At 36.1% G+C, this 14,501-nt stretch overlaps 1 protein-coding gene across 1 annotated transcript; it reads right to left on the reverse strand.

Annotated features, from left to right (window-relative positions):
• Window positions 1-1,180: 1,180 nt before the first annotated feature.
• Window positions 1,181-2,662, reverse strand: LOC113281144 (ankyrin repeat and SAM domain-containing protein 6-like). The gene has a single exon (XM_026529803.1). It carries the CDS (start codon window positions 2,461-2,463, stop codon window positions 1,414-1,416), a length of 1,050 nt encoding a protein of 349 aa, XP_026385588.1. The 5' UTR covers window positions 2,464-2,662; the 3' UTR covers window positions 1,181-1,413.
• Between the last annotated feature and the right edge of the window lie 11,839 nt (window positions 2,663-14,501).

A 14,501-nucleotide genomic window follows, 5' to 3' on the forward strand; every position in this document is an offset into this window, starting at 1 on the left:
TACAAGGGGCCATATGATCATATGAGTGGTAACTCTGAAGGAATCACTGCGTTTCCTCCCTGCCCTTGGGATAAGATGAATCAATTCAGGAAGATTCTGGAAATACAGCAATTCTCGTACATCATGTATGAAGCAAGGCCTGGCGCCGATAATCTTTCATGAGCACTAACACAAGAATAAGGTGCAATTACAGCTACAGCACCTAAAGGATTGCCTAGGACAGGAGAACATTACTAATTGTTGTTCGACAAGAACATTAGAACAGACACATAAAAGGCTAAAGAAGGCAACATCAGAATAGAAAAGCCAAGTTCGTGAAACACTAAGACTCATCTATACCATGACTACGCAAAAATGGTACGTCATCTAGAATACCCTAAATACAGAGAATACCAATTAAACACTGTGAGAAGGAGTCGCTGTTAAAATGTTGCTCAAACATGAGACGCAGAACAGTTACAGATCATTTAAGGCTTCCGATGCATGGAAGGTAACTTGAAATCCCTTGCACAAGGAGTAAATGTTTGATAGATCGAGTAAAGCAATTATTAAAATTGTTTTACCATATGTGCATAACACATCTATCCATATTGGAAATAAAAGAAAAGCATACAGAACTAATGGACCAAGCTTACTGCCATTTTCTGATACTAACGCTGCAACATTTGCACATCATGGATGATGATAGGCATTTAGCACATGGGTCTGTCATCATAGTCCACAGCTCCGATAATCTTAGTGCAAGTGCAAGAGTATATTGTAATCACCACTAAAAAGTTTTGACCCCTCTTCTAAAAATACCATAACTAGCATAAAGATCAACTAAAAGACAATCTTCCGTCTGGAGCAGCACAAACATAAAATCTAAAGATGGTAGACTAATACACAACAAAATATACTAGGTTACCAACAACGAGGAATAACAATAACAACTACTAGATGTTACACACCAGCAATGTTGGATCAAAGATGAGATGCTAATAACTTGAGCAACTTGAGCATAATGTTATGGGACAATTAAGCATTTAGAATTCCAGATGGAATGAAAAGTGACTTGCAGATTCTTGCATGACAAGGAAATGTTTGATCATTCTAAGTAACACAATCATACAAACTGGTATAAGACACTAGTTACCATTCGCTAAATCCACCTGGTTTTCATCTGTTCTCTAATAGTCTCAAAAGAATTGATTGCGTTGTTTTGTAACATATCCGTTAAATGGCGTCAATAAATATCTATATAGGTATACAGATGGGAAAATAATAAGAAAAAAAAGCAAGAGATCTATCTGATAAAAGTAAAATAAAAAGTAATAGACGCAAAATGTGATCAAACCGTCTCAGCTTGCTCTTTAATTCCTCGCACGGCCAGGGTTTTCTGCATCCAAAAAAGAAAAAAATACCCTAATATTTTCAAGAAAAGCCCTTTGCTAACTTTTGAATAGCACAAAACAATTTCCTCCTCGATCCAACAGCATTAATACCCATATCTTTAAGATCTTCCAATGTCAAAAGCGGCAAAACTTCTTCATCCACTTCATGCATCTCAAAAATAGGCGCATATCGACTTAATCCCAATCCATTAAGTACTGACTGAACTCCATCTTCAAGTGACATACATCTCATTCTTTCCCCCCTCTCTCTACCACCACCATTTCTGTCTGAACTTGTTCCACATTTCCAATTATCATCAGAACTTACATCTAATTCAAAATTACCACCATGATTGTTGCTATTATCTCTAGTACTTCTAACTGGTCTCTTTACCACCAATAAACCCCCATCTGTACCAGGTCTCGTTTCAACACCTGAATTCGTTCTCCTCGAAGTAGTATTTTCTAATAAATGATTAGGACTTTCTTCTTCTTCTTTCAAAGGGCTTTGAGAATCAAAATCTCTATACCATTCATTATCATCATCACCACCACTAAATTTCTCATTATCTTCATCTCCTCCTCCTCCTCCACCTTTCATAACCCAATTAGTCCTAACCCTTTTATTCCTTCCACCATCCCCACCCAAAAAGCCACCTCTTTTAGACTTTCCCCTTCTATTTGCAGTCATGGGCGTATCCAAATTAGGGTTTTGTTCAGACTCAATTGTTTCATTATCAAAATCACCACTACCACCACTACCACTACCATTACCTAAATTCAACAAAGGTCGAGTCTTTGAAGATTTACCGGGTAAAAGAAGCTCCTTTTGAGATGATTGTTGCTGTCTGAATTTAGTAGAAGAAACATTCCATTGTTGTTTGTTGCTTCTTCTATTTCTGTTATTGTCTTGTTGATCTCCAATATCTCCTAATCTTACACTTGGACGACGCTGTCTTTTAGTACCCAACCCTAATGGGTTCTCAGATTGATTACTTCCACCACCAGCGCCACCAGGAACTAGGGTTTTGACAGGGTTTGTGTTTCCAACGCCATTGTTTTGATCTTCTGGTTGCTGCAACTCAGCCATGGCTTTCGAGTGGGTGAATTGTGTGAGAGAGTGAGTGAAAAAAAGGTAGTGAATTTGCGCGTGAGTGTGACCTACTTACTGCGCGTGTGTATAAAAACGGTGGAGGGGTGTACGAACTGATGATATACTCCTGCCTGTTGGTATCTTTTCTCTTTGGGTATGAGAAATGGAATGCGAATGGTTCGCCTCCTTTGGAATGTGAAATGTCAAGGGTTGCTTGCTCTTCTCGAGTATTTGACTAGGATCGAAAATGCGTCATTTATAAGGGATACTAAGATTAACAAGGGATACTATTTAAACGATCCAACGGCCGGGATCTGTTAAGATTTGCTTGTCTCATATGAAATGGTATTAGGCTCTCTAAAATTAGTATCCCTATTATAAATCTTGCATGTCTATTGAGGATTAATATGTTTCTCTTTTGCTACAAAAATAGATAGATTATATAGAATTTTGATATATCTTATTTGAATTGGACAGGGGCGGAGCCAACCCATCAGGGTTGGCAGTTGCACCCCTTGATTTTCGAAATCTAGACTAGGTCTTTCGTTATTCAAGCCAAAAAAATAAGAATGAAACATGGTTTGCACCCCTAAAATCTCAATGTTTGCACTCCTTAAAGTCCAAATGAAAACACCCTGCATGTTTCTCTCATCACCGAAGCAAAAAAAAAAAAAAAAAACGTAAAGTGTATGTCTTTTTCTCTTACTTTTTTTTTTTTAGGGGGTGCAAGATTTAGTGCTTGGGTAGTATGTTTGCTAGTGTTATTGATAATTGGAATTGTGTAGATTACATCTTCAGGACCATGTAGTTTCTCAATTCAATTTTGGAGTTTAAATTTAGGTTCCAGTTAATTTTTTAATTTTTATTTGGTATGATTTATTTCTGCAGGAAGAATTCAGGAAAGTAAAGAATTTGGTGAACTTATTATTGGCAGGAATTTCGCGATTGGGAAAGATGTTTTAAATGCATTGGTCGGATCAGTCTCGGCTAGTCATTCTGATTCTGTTTTATTTTGATTATGCAGGTTTTATACCACCATATCTAATTTTATCTTAAAAGAGAATGATGCATTGGTACGCAGAGCCTATTTTATCTTCAGCTGCGCTCCACCATTCATTATCAACTTCTTTGATGACTTGAATTAAGGTAAACACTTTGTGTCGATATGAATGCTAAGATAGAACACACTAGATTAATTACAATTGCCAATTTGGAAAATAAGTTTGGACTATGTTCCAGTAAAATTATTGCAAGTCAAGTTCGAATGTTATTTGTAGTCGTTAGTTATCGACCTACACTATTTATACTTACACAAAGCACTTTTCCCTTACACTCTCATGTTATGCAGACAAAGCTCAAAAGAGTTTAGACCGCAAGTAGGAAGTTACAATGTATCTCCCTTTCTACCTGCATACTACTTTCTTTAGGTGTAGGTTGTCCCCGGCTCGGTAGAATGAATTGCACCGAATTGACTCACCATTGCCTTTGTTTCACATGTTACATTAGGAGCCATAATTGCCAAAGAAAGATGCCCTCCATATACAATCACATCTTCTACATTATTTTCAGTATCTTGGTGTCCTATGGTCGCTATGAATGCTTTTTTGCTAGTCTTCTAATGTTACAGTAATATTTTTTTTTGCACTCCCTCTCTTAGAATCCTGGCTCTGCCTCTGGTCTTGGAAGCAGAGTTCAAGGCCAAAAATTTGTTTCATATAAAGAGTTTCAAAAAGAAAGCTAGGAGGATAACCAGAGTATTCCAAGGTTGCCATTGCATTTTCCTTGTTAAATAATGTAACACCAGTCTTGTTGGCTTCTTTACAACAGTTAATTACTACTACATTACTGTTTAGATCCAGTAAATCCATTATACAGTTTTTAATTTATTCTACTCTTGATAAAGTCGTCCAGTTGATAGTGTTGTAATTTCCTCTGACTGACGACCACTAAGAACCGGTTCCACACCCCTTGGTCGATCACTCCTTTATCTATGATTAAGCTTTACCAACTATTGCTCAGTCAAGCATTATTTTAATAATGACTAAACAACAATTAATCATCCTTTCACCAACTGCTCTGCAAAGGACTCTGGTGAATGCTCAGTCGAGCACCTAGACACTACATGGTCGGTCCATCACCTCATGTAGCCGATCCCTCTCTCATCCATTGGTTGATTCTCAGTTGATCATCCAATGATCAAAATTAGGGCTTTGAACTTAATGCTCTGTCTAGCATAGTTCTGGACAGGTTAAAACACCAATATTTTTAATATTGATCCGACAATAAATATTTTAATTAATCATATAATATCTGGTCCAGCTAACAGTATTTTTTAATTAATATTTAGTTCGGTCCAATTGTCAATTATTCAGCGATCAAGCAGTATTTGTTCTGACTATCAATTGTTCCATCTATCAATACCCTAATTGCTTCAACTAGCATTGTGTTGGCTTGGCCAACAAAGTTCAGAACCTGCTACTTCTGGTAATATTGATTCAACTATTAATATTTGAGAAGTAATATTCTATATTGATTCAGCTATCGGTATCTTATTGGTTCATCAACCAATACTCAATTGGTCCATCGACCAACATTTGGTTCAGTGCCGTACCAAGTTTTTTAGGGGCCCTAGGCGAAAACCGAAAATAGGGGCCCTAAAACTTTTTTTTTTTACTTTTTTCCCGATCGTTTAAAGTAAAGAGATCGACAACATAAGTATGTGTCAAGAAAATAAACAATAACATAAGTATGTAATAAAATTTTCAAATGGAAAACGACTACACAAGAATATTTAATCTACGAAAAAATTGATCTTCCTGGCCTCCTGGATGCATCATCAATTATCATATCGTAATCAATGTTATTTACCATGTCTATCTCGATATATAATATTGCTAGGTCATTTAATCTTTCTTGTGACATTTTCCACCGAAGGTATGACTTGATCAACTTTAACTTCGAAAAACTTCTTTCTGCAGAAGCAACTGTAACTGGAATTGTCAATAAAATCTTGTATGCAATTTCTGCATTTGGGTAGCAACCTTCATATATTTCAAGAAACTCAACACTTAAATAGGCCTTTAAGTTTCTTTTGGCAAATAACACTTGAATTATGGGACGCAATGTTGTACATCCCATAATTCAAAGAAGAACTAAAATTTGAATTAAACAACAAATAAAACAACACCATGTATAACTTTTTCTTGCTCTATTATTTTCTCTAATCCACTAAAACTAGTCCAATGTTCAACTGTTGATCATGATTATGGGATTGACAGTATTTTTTTTTTCTTTCTTTCAAACGGTTGAATACACAACTAAAAATAAATAAATTGGGGGCCCCTATCATTCGGGGGCCCTAGGCGATTGCCTATGTTTCCTAAGCAGCTGGTACGACCCTGATTTGGTTCGTCAGTCGACCAATATTTTAAAATTATACAATCTCCTTATCATTCGACTGACTCATCACACATGGATCGAGATGAAACTTTTATGATCATTCAGCAATGATTATTTCCATACGACTTCATGTCAAGTGCTCAACGCACCAACTGGATGGTTTGTGATCGATCTAGCAATCTCATTAACCAATGCTAATCAATCCAAGTCGTTCAACTATCATTATTGCTTCAGCTAGCATAATGATACATCACAGTCATCAATGACCTAATTCAACGTCCATGGTCCACAAAGCATGTTGTTGTTCCAGCAAGAACTTTATGTTTCATCCATCATGGCCTTGAACTATGAACTATTCCGTTCATCGATTAATACTCATAGTCTTAGGTAAAAGATTGACCGCACATCTGCAAAACAAACTTTCATATGAGACATCAATTCATGTCACATGAGTGATATATACCCTAATGATGCTTTATATTTTCTGACTGTTGTAGGCAATGATCATTGCCCTATTATGCTATTAACTATCAAACTTAAAAACTATACCGAACGACCATTTATGGTAAACAAGTCTTGGATTAGAGACTCTATATGCTCTGCAGACTGAATGAAAATGTCATTCAAATGGGTTTGTTGCTTATCAACTTGCTATTTGTCAAAAAAACACAAAGGTTGGGCTTAGATACTGAAATTACTATCACTTTGGTAATATTAATACCCAGATTACTAATATTGAATCCTAGTTATATGCTCTTTGTATTAATGGAAACAATCAGGATTCTAGCAGAGTCACTAGTACACAGAGACCCTTTTGCCACGCCAAATTGGCGTGTCCATAGGGGTTTTGTCACGCCACTTCGATTTGGACTAGGCGTGACTTCTGCTTGCGTGGTTTTAGGTAGCTTATAGCCACGCCTGCCATGCGTGTCTATTTCTGCATGAAATAGACATGCCAGATCCATATAGTCGTTGCTATATAGGGTCCCAAAAACTTAAGAATTGGTACTCTATAGACACACGATTTATTGTTTTGGCGTGGCTATTTGGTTAACTATAGATACGCAAATTTCTTTTGGCGTGGCTATTTGATTCACTATAGACACGCAAATTGCTTTTTAGCGTGGCTATTTGGTTCACTTTAGACACTCAAATTGCTTGTTGGCGTGGCTATTTGGTTCACTTTAGACACACAAATTTCTTTTGGCATGGCTATTTGATTCACTATAGACACGCAAATTGCGCTTTGGCGTGGATATTTTATTCACTATAGACACACAAATTGCGTGCCTATTTGGTTCACTTTAGACACGCAAATTGCTTTTTGGCGTAGCCATTGGATATGCGATAGACACGCCATATAGGTTTAACGTGGTTATATGTTATTTTTTAGCCACGCCAATTTCACTTACTTTCATCCACGTGGCTGCATTAGGAACCGTTGAATACCATCCACATGTAACGTTGTGAACCGTTCATTGGATATTCTATAGACACGCCCCATAGAGCGTGGCTATATATTATATTTAGCCAGCCAATTTCCAATTACCTTGGTCCACGTAGCCGTATTACGAATCGTTGGATCTCATTTAAGATGATGCAATATTGACCGTTAAATTATATGTATCCTTCATCGTCCACATGTAATGTTGTGAGCCGTTGATCGGATATCCTATAGACACGCCCCATATAGCGTGGCTATATGTGTTATTTAGCCACGCCAATTTACAATTACCTTGATCCACGTGGCCGTATTAGGAATCGTTGGATCTCATTTAAGATGATGCAATATTGACCGTTCAATTATATGCATCCTTCACCGTCCACATGTAAAGTTGTGAGTCGTTCACTGATTTCCTATAGACACGCCCCAAAGAGCGTGGCTATATGTGATATTTAGCTACGCCAATTTACAATTACCTTGATCCACGTGGCCGTATTAGGAATCGTTGGATCTCATTTTAGATGATGCAATATTGACCGTTAAATTATATGCATCCTACGCCGTCCACATGTAACGTTGTGAGCCGTTCATTGAAGAACCTATAGACACGACATATAATGTGGCTATATGTGATATTTTGCCACGCCAATTTACAATTACCTTCATCCACGTGGCTGTATTAGGTACCATTGGATCTCGTTTAAGATGATGCAATATTGACCGTTCAGATGTAATGTTGACCGTCCACATGTAACGTTGGGAGCCGTTCATCGGAGAACCTATAGACACGCCATATAGCGTGGCTTTATATGATATTTAGCCACGCCAATTTATATTTGCTTAATGTGTCTTTATGTTATGTTTAGCCACGCCAATTAATCTCGAAGCGTGTATATTACGCGTGTGACGCCTCTAAGCCGTTCAGATATGGCGCATCTAAACCATCCACCTGGCACTATCCAAATTCCCTTATATACTTTATAAATTGTGGTTAAATCTGAAATTCATATATGCCAAAAATTCATATTATTATTAATAACACAGTAAAAAATGTTGAGCTTTGGTCTAAAAGTTTGCAAAAAATATATTAAAGAGCATTTATCCTAAAATCATCAGTTTTTCTTCAACTTTTTTGATGGTGGTGTCTCTGCATGCAATGGATCAGGTTGTGACATTCTCGACGCGCCAAACCTTGTCTTCCTTTGTTGCCCATCTGAAAGTTGGTATGCCTTCTGCACAGTTGGTGCATATAACCTTCTTTGCGCCTTTTTAGTCTTCTGAGAAAGCTTTTCAGAGGCTGCATGCATGACTCCCGAAATGTGGATTGACTGCTAGGTGCTCCTCATTCAGTTTATCACTGTCCAATTTCTTCTCAAAATCTAAAACTGGTTCTGGTTGCTTATGAGGCTTTCCATGTTGTGGAGTTTCCTGCAACAAGAGATTAAATGTATTATATATATTCTAAATCCAAGGCGAATTCGTCTGTCATATGAATTATTCGTCTGTCATATGAATTCTCAACAAGAGACAGACAAAAGTCATTTTTCCAACAATGTGATAAAGCCAACTTCACTGAAGGCCGCGCCATTTTTCACAGCTAAGCCCATAATAAAATCCGTAACCAAATATCAATTTTCTAATTTACACTGGCATTCATGTTCCATTAGGTGTTAATATATTTCTATCTCGTACTTATTCTTTAATCAAACTGAATACACGATTGATTTACGTAAAACAATTTATATACTTGATTAACAAAGCAAAAGAGCTAAGAAACTAACCTTGTCATCAGAGATGGAACAATTATATTTCGGCCATGCCACAAAACCATCTTTAGCTTCCCCTAATAACTTAAACTCACCACTTGGTTCCGTTAACAGGAATGATGGATCTATGACCTTCAGAATATTGGCAGCATAACAGTGTTCAGGAAGCTCTTGTCGATGTATTTTCTGGTTAGGCACCTTAGGAAAAATACTGCCTCTAGAAACGACGTTTACCCTAGATCCATTCCAAAAGTCGTATTTTGCTTTCTGCGGAGATACGACATATGAACATCATATAAAAAGAAGATGCTAGGATTAGCAATAATAAAAAAAACTCCATTAGATGTCTTAGCCATAGGTTCTGCCACAGATGTGCACGACTTCTCTAGAGATATTGAAGGATTTGGATGGGAATTACTGGTAGAGTTCTGCATAAGATTAGGAGACTGCTTCTTAGACCATGAATGCGAAAACACTGATAAATTGAATAGGTAACAAATATACAAGGTTCTCCAAAATATACCCTAGCATCCGTGATTCATATAGTTGATATCATATTTCAGACATATGGTTTAAGATCATGTAACTGGTTTAAGACAACAAACTTACTAATGTTAGTTTTAATCCCGAGTGTCCTCCTCGTCCTGTCCGATGTGGGAACTTGGATTGCGATATTGCCTCTGTTCCCTTCTCCGAATTTTTCTTGTAGAGGAAATAAAAATAATTTCATTAGTATGCTGGGATAGACAATAAGAACGAAACACAAATTAGAAAAAGCAATGTGTGTTCCATACCTTAAATATATGCGATTCTAGTACATACTTAAGGTATTCGTCCCAGTCTTCTTGGTCCATTACCGTTTCGTACTTTCTGGAGAAAGTTTTTAGTTTGTCCGATCTTTCCAGGAAGGGTTTTACATGATTATTGTATAATTTCCTTCTGAAGTCCCGCAGCTGAACAACTAGACGCTTCATGACCGCTTGCTTATATTCATGGGGCACCTCATAATGAAACTGCAATAACAACTAATTTATGTTCATCACAGACTCACAGTTCAACAACAAAAACGACGAATTGATAACTGCATATGCATACCATAATTTCCTCCCACATATTTTGTTTTGTTGTTGCAGGGACTTCCTTCCAACATAAATGTTTTATGCCAACCATATCACGGGACAAATAGCCTAGGTAACTACTGAATTCAATTATATGGCCACCATCAGAATCCACCTCATCATCCTATTGGTCCTCCTCTGGGGGCACGTTGTAATCATCTTCTGCAATGACAAAAGCTGTGTAAGTACGTGCATCTCAGTTAGGAATTTGAGCTTATTTTGGAAAATATTAGCTAAACCTAACAGGATAGGCTACATGTGTTACACTTCTTTTCTATTATATGAAAAGAAAACAAACATGAACTCATTGGTGCATGTAACTTGAGGCTAAAACATCACTGCAACACACAAAATATCCTCATGAATATTGTGTTATCCACAAAGCGAAAGGTACCGGTTAAACGGTCTTATATAACTTTTTGTTACAAAATCCAAGAGTACTAAATCACCACATAATGATTATCCATTTTTTGCTTGAAGATGATAGTCAAATTGGCCAACTAGCAACATGGTATCATTAAAAGTGGCAACTTAAAATGCAGACGTTACATGCTCGCCAAGTAACAGAGACTCAAATGATTAAATCTTGAGAAGCCTTATATATATATATAATTGACACAACATCGTCCATCAAAGTAGAGTTATATCTAAAACAAACCCAAACAATAACAAAAACCCGAGAAAACAATTAGCATCGTTAAGTTTTGTAAAACCTAACTAACTAGTAAAGCCTAACTAAGTAACATGAAAGAAAGATCCTTACCTAAATCTTATAATAGTTCATGCATGTAACTTAAGCCTAAAACAGTATTGTTGTAACAAAATAAAATCATCTCTCATCGTCATTAACTTGTTCTTTGATACAGCCGAATAAAAACCCTAGTCATGCTTTAACTAGTAAACCTATAAGATCTAACATTTGATTCCATGAGATCGAACAAAAAATCTAACATCAGTTTAATATTCATTCGATAATGGGTTGTATAAATAATACCAACAACAAAGATCGAGTCTGAAAAGGTAGGTTCCTTGTAAAGATTAGAGATAGTAAAAATATAATAAAAATCCTAATCATGCTTTAACTAGTTAACATATAAGAAGTAATAGAATAAAAACCCTTATCATGCTTTAACTAGTAAACCTATAAGATCTAACATCTGATTCCATGAGATCGAATAAAAAATCTAACATCAATTTAATATTCGGTTGTAGAAATAATACTAACAACAAAGATCGAGTCTGAAGAGGTAGGTTCCTTGTAAAGATTAGAGATAGTAGCAGAATTATGATTTCAAAGAGAGAATGAATCGAGTAATAAAAACTGAAAAAGTAGATCGAACTCATATTTCTTTTTCTTTTTGGAGTTTAACCAAACCATCAGGCGGGAATTGATTTTCCTTTTGAAATCATCCCGCCCAGTAAAATTCATTTTCATCGCACGCCAAACAAAAGATTTTTGGTGTTGTTCTTTTTTTATTTCCAAATTTTTGATGTGTGACCAATATGGTTAGTTTCCTTTATTTTATGAGAGAATATATCGTAGACAGTTATGATAAAATTGTTTTCCAAAATTTTCAAAATTTAGTTTCCTATCTCTAATCAACTCGAGAAAAGGCCATAGAAGAAAATTACTTTCATATTTCGAATAATATGTTCCTTAAAATTTTTAACCTGGGTTGTATCCTGTATTATTCTTGGTTTAGGGAGGAAACGTATGAATTATTAGTGGCGCTTATGTAGGAAACGTATTCTTCTTATCATACAGTATTTTTTTTTAATAGGAAAGAATAAATATATTGATAAGCAAGCTTACATATTGTTTTTATCCTGTTGAATCAGAAGATTGATCCATACAGACAGATTATCAAACCAACAAAAGCAAATTGTTTGAGTTCTTGCATACTTTTCTATAGAGTCTGCAATATGATTTGCATCCCTATGGGCATAAGTGCAAACCCAAGAATCAAAATAACTTAATATAACTAATGCATCATGGATTAAATTATATGTTGTCCATTTAACTGTTGTAGCCTTCCCATTCACAGCTGCTATAACATTCTGACAATCTCCTTCCAAGTGAATTTTTCGCCATCCCTTACTGTGAGCCCATTGTACTGCTTCTAGGAGAGAATGCGCTTCAGCTTGCTCTGGATCAATGGCTAGAGATGCACCTCCTCGCAGTCCATGGTGTTTCCTGCAGAATCTCTACAAATCAGTCCCCATCCTGATAATACAGTTTTATCAATATAGGAAGCATCAAAATTCAATTTGTATATATCATCTATAGGAGCCTTCCAGTTCTTATCAATTATTCTCAAAGCACTGTTGCTACTAGTTTGCATACTTTTAGCCCTTTTCCAGTCCTCAATCTCTGACAATATTGTTTATAACAATGTTACTGTTAAATGGCTTGTTTTCAAAAACTGTATCACATCTAGCCTTCCAGGTTAGCCACAAAATGAAACTGGCACTCTCATACAGACTAAAATCCTTGGGCATACCATTGTTTGCCTTTAGAAAGAAACCACTTATCCAATTTTGTAAGTCTAGACCCTGGAGGATAGTAGATAATATAGAGTCTACTGAATCCCATATATGTCTGACATGATGACAATCAAAGAACATGTTGAATAGTTTCAGGGTTACCACTACAAATAGCACATCTACTATCTTTATGTTTAGTGAACCTAGCAAGTCTATGTTTAGTAGTAATGCAACCATGTAGGAATTTCCATATAAAATACTGAATTCTGGGAGGTAGCTTATATCTCCAAAAGGATTTCCAGCAGATGTCTAAGTTGTTCTTAGTTGGCTTAGTAGCTAAGTTTTCATTCAAGATGGCATTGTAAGCAGATTTTATAGTAAACATTCCATTGCTGGAAGGCTCCCATCTCAGCTTATCTTTACCTGCAATAGGAATTCTTATGTCAGTAATCCTTTTAACAGTATCTTCATCAAACAAAAGCATTTAAAATATCAGAATTCCAAGACTTAGAGTCTTGGTCAATGAGCCGATTCACAGTTTTCATATTAAAAGAGCTAAAATGACTATCTAGAGGTCTGTACATATTTGGAATCCACGTATCTTTCTAAATTTGCACAAAATTACCATCACCTTTCTCCCATATGTAGTGTCTTTTAATTATATTCAAACCTGCGCATATGCCTTGCCAAATCCAAGACCCCTGTTTGTTCACAATATCAGTTAAAGGATTAACAACATGAAAATATTTTTCCTTCATAATAACAGCCCATGGTTCATCTGGATTGGTAATCAATCATACAGTAAGCTACTAAAGATAAATAAACTAAACCCATCCATTTCCATGTTCATCATTTCCGGAAAACATAAAAATTCAGCGTGAATCATTCATCACATAAATGTCAACTTATCAATCAGCGTAAAAAGCATGCATCTAGTGCAGTACTTAAAAAATACGTAAAAAGTTCACACATAAAAAACCCTATTTAAAAAAGCAAAGAATTTTTTAGATGAGCATTTATCCAAAATCATCATTTTTTCTTCAACTTTTTTGATGGTGGTGTCTCTGCATGCAATGGATCAGGTTGTGACATTCTCGACGTGCCAAACCTTATCTTCCTATGGTGCGCAGCTGAAAGTTGCAATGCCTTCTGCACAGTTAGTACATATAACCTTCTCTGCGCCTTTTTAGTCTTCTGAGAAATCTTTTCAGAGGCTGCATGACTCCCCAAATGTGGATTGACTGCTAGGTGCTCCTCATTCAGTTTTTCACTGTCCAATTTCTTCTCAGAATCTAAAACTGGTTCTGATTGCTCATGAGGTTTTCCATGCTGTGAAGTTTCCTGCAACAAGATATTAAATGTATTATATATATAAATATATTATAAATCCAAGGCGAATTCGTCTGTCATGTGAATTTTCAACAAGAGACAGATAAAAGTCATTTTTCCAACAATGTAATAAAGCCAACTTCACTGAAGGCCGCGGCATTTTTCACAGCTGACGCCCATAATAAAATCCGTAACCAAATATCAATTTTCAAATTTGCATTGGCATTCATGTTCCATTTAGGTGTTAATATATTTCTATCTCGTACTTATTCTTTAATCAAACTGAATACACGATTTATGTAAAACTATTTATATACTTGATTAACAAAGCAAAAGAGCTAAGAAACTAACCTTGTCATCAGAGATGGAACAGTTATCTTTCGGCCATGCCACAAAACCATCTTTAGCTTCCCCTAATAACTTAAACTCACCACTTGTTTCGGTTAACACGAACGATGGAACTATAACCTCCTGAATATTGACAGCATAACAGTT

The sequence above is a fragment of the Papaver somniferum genome, chromosome 5 (genome assembly GCF_003573695.1).
Source record: "Papaver somniferum cultivar HN1 chromosome 5, ASM357369v1, whole genome shotgun sequence".
NCBI classification, from domain to species: Eukaryota; Viridiplantae; Streptophyta; class Magnoliopsida; order Ranunculales; family Papaveraceae; genus Papaver; species Papaver somniferum.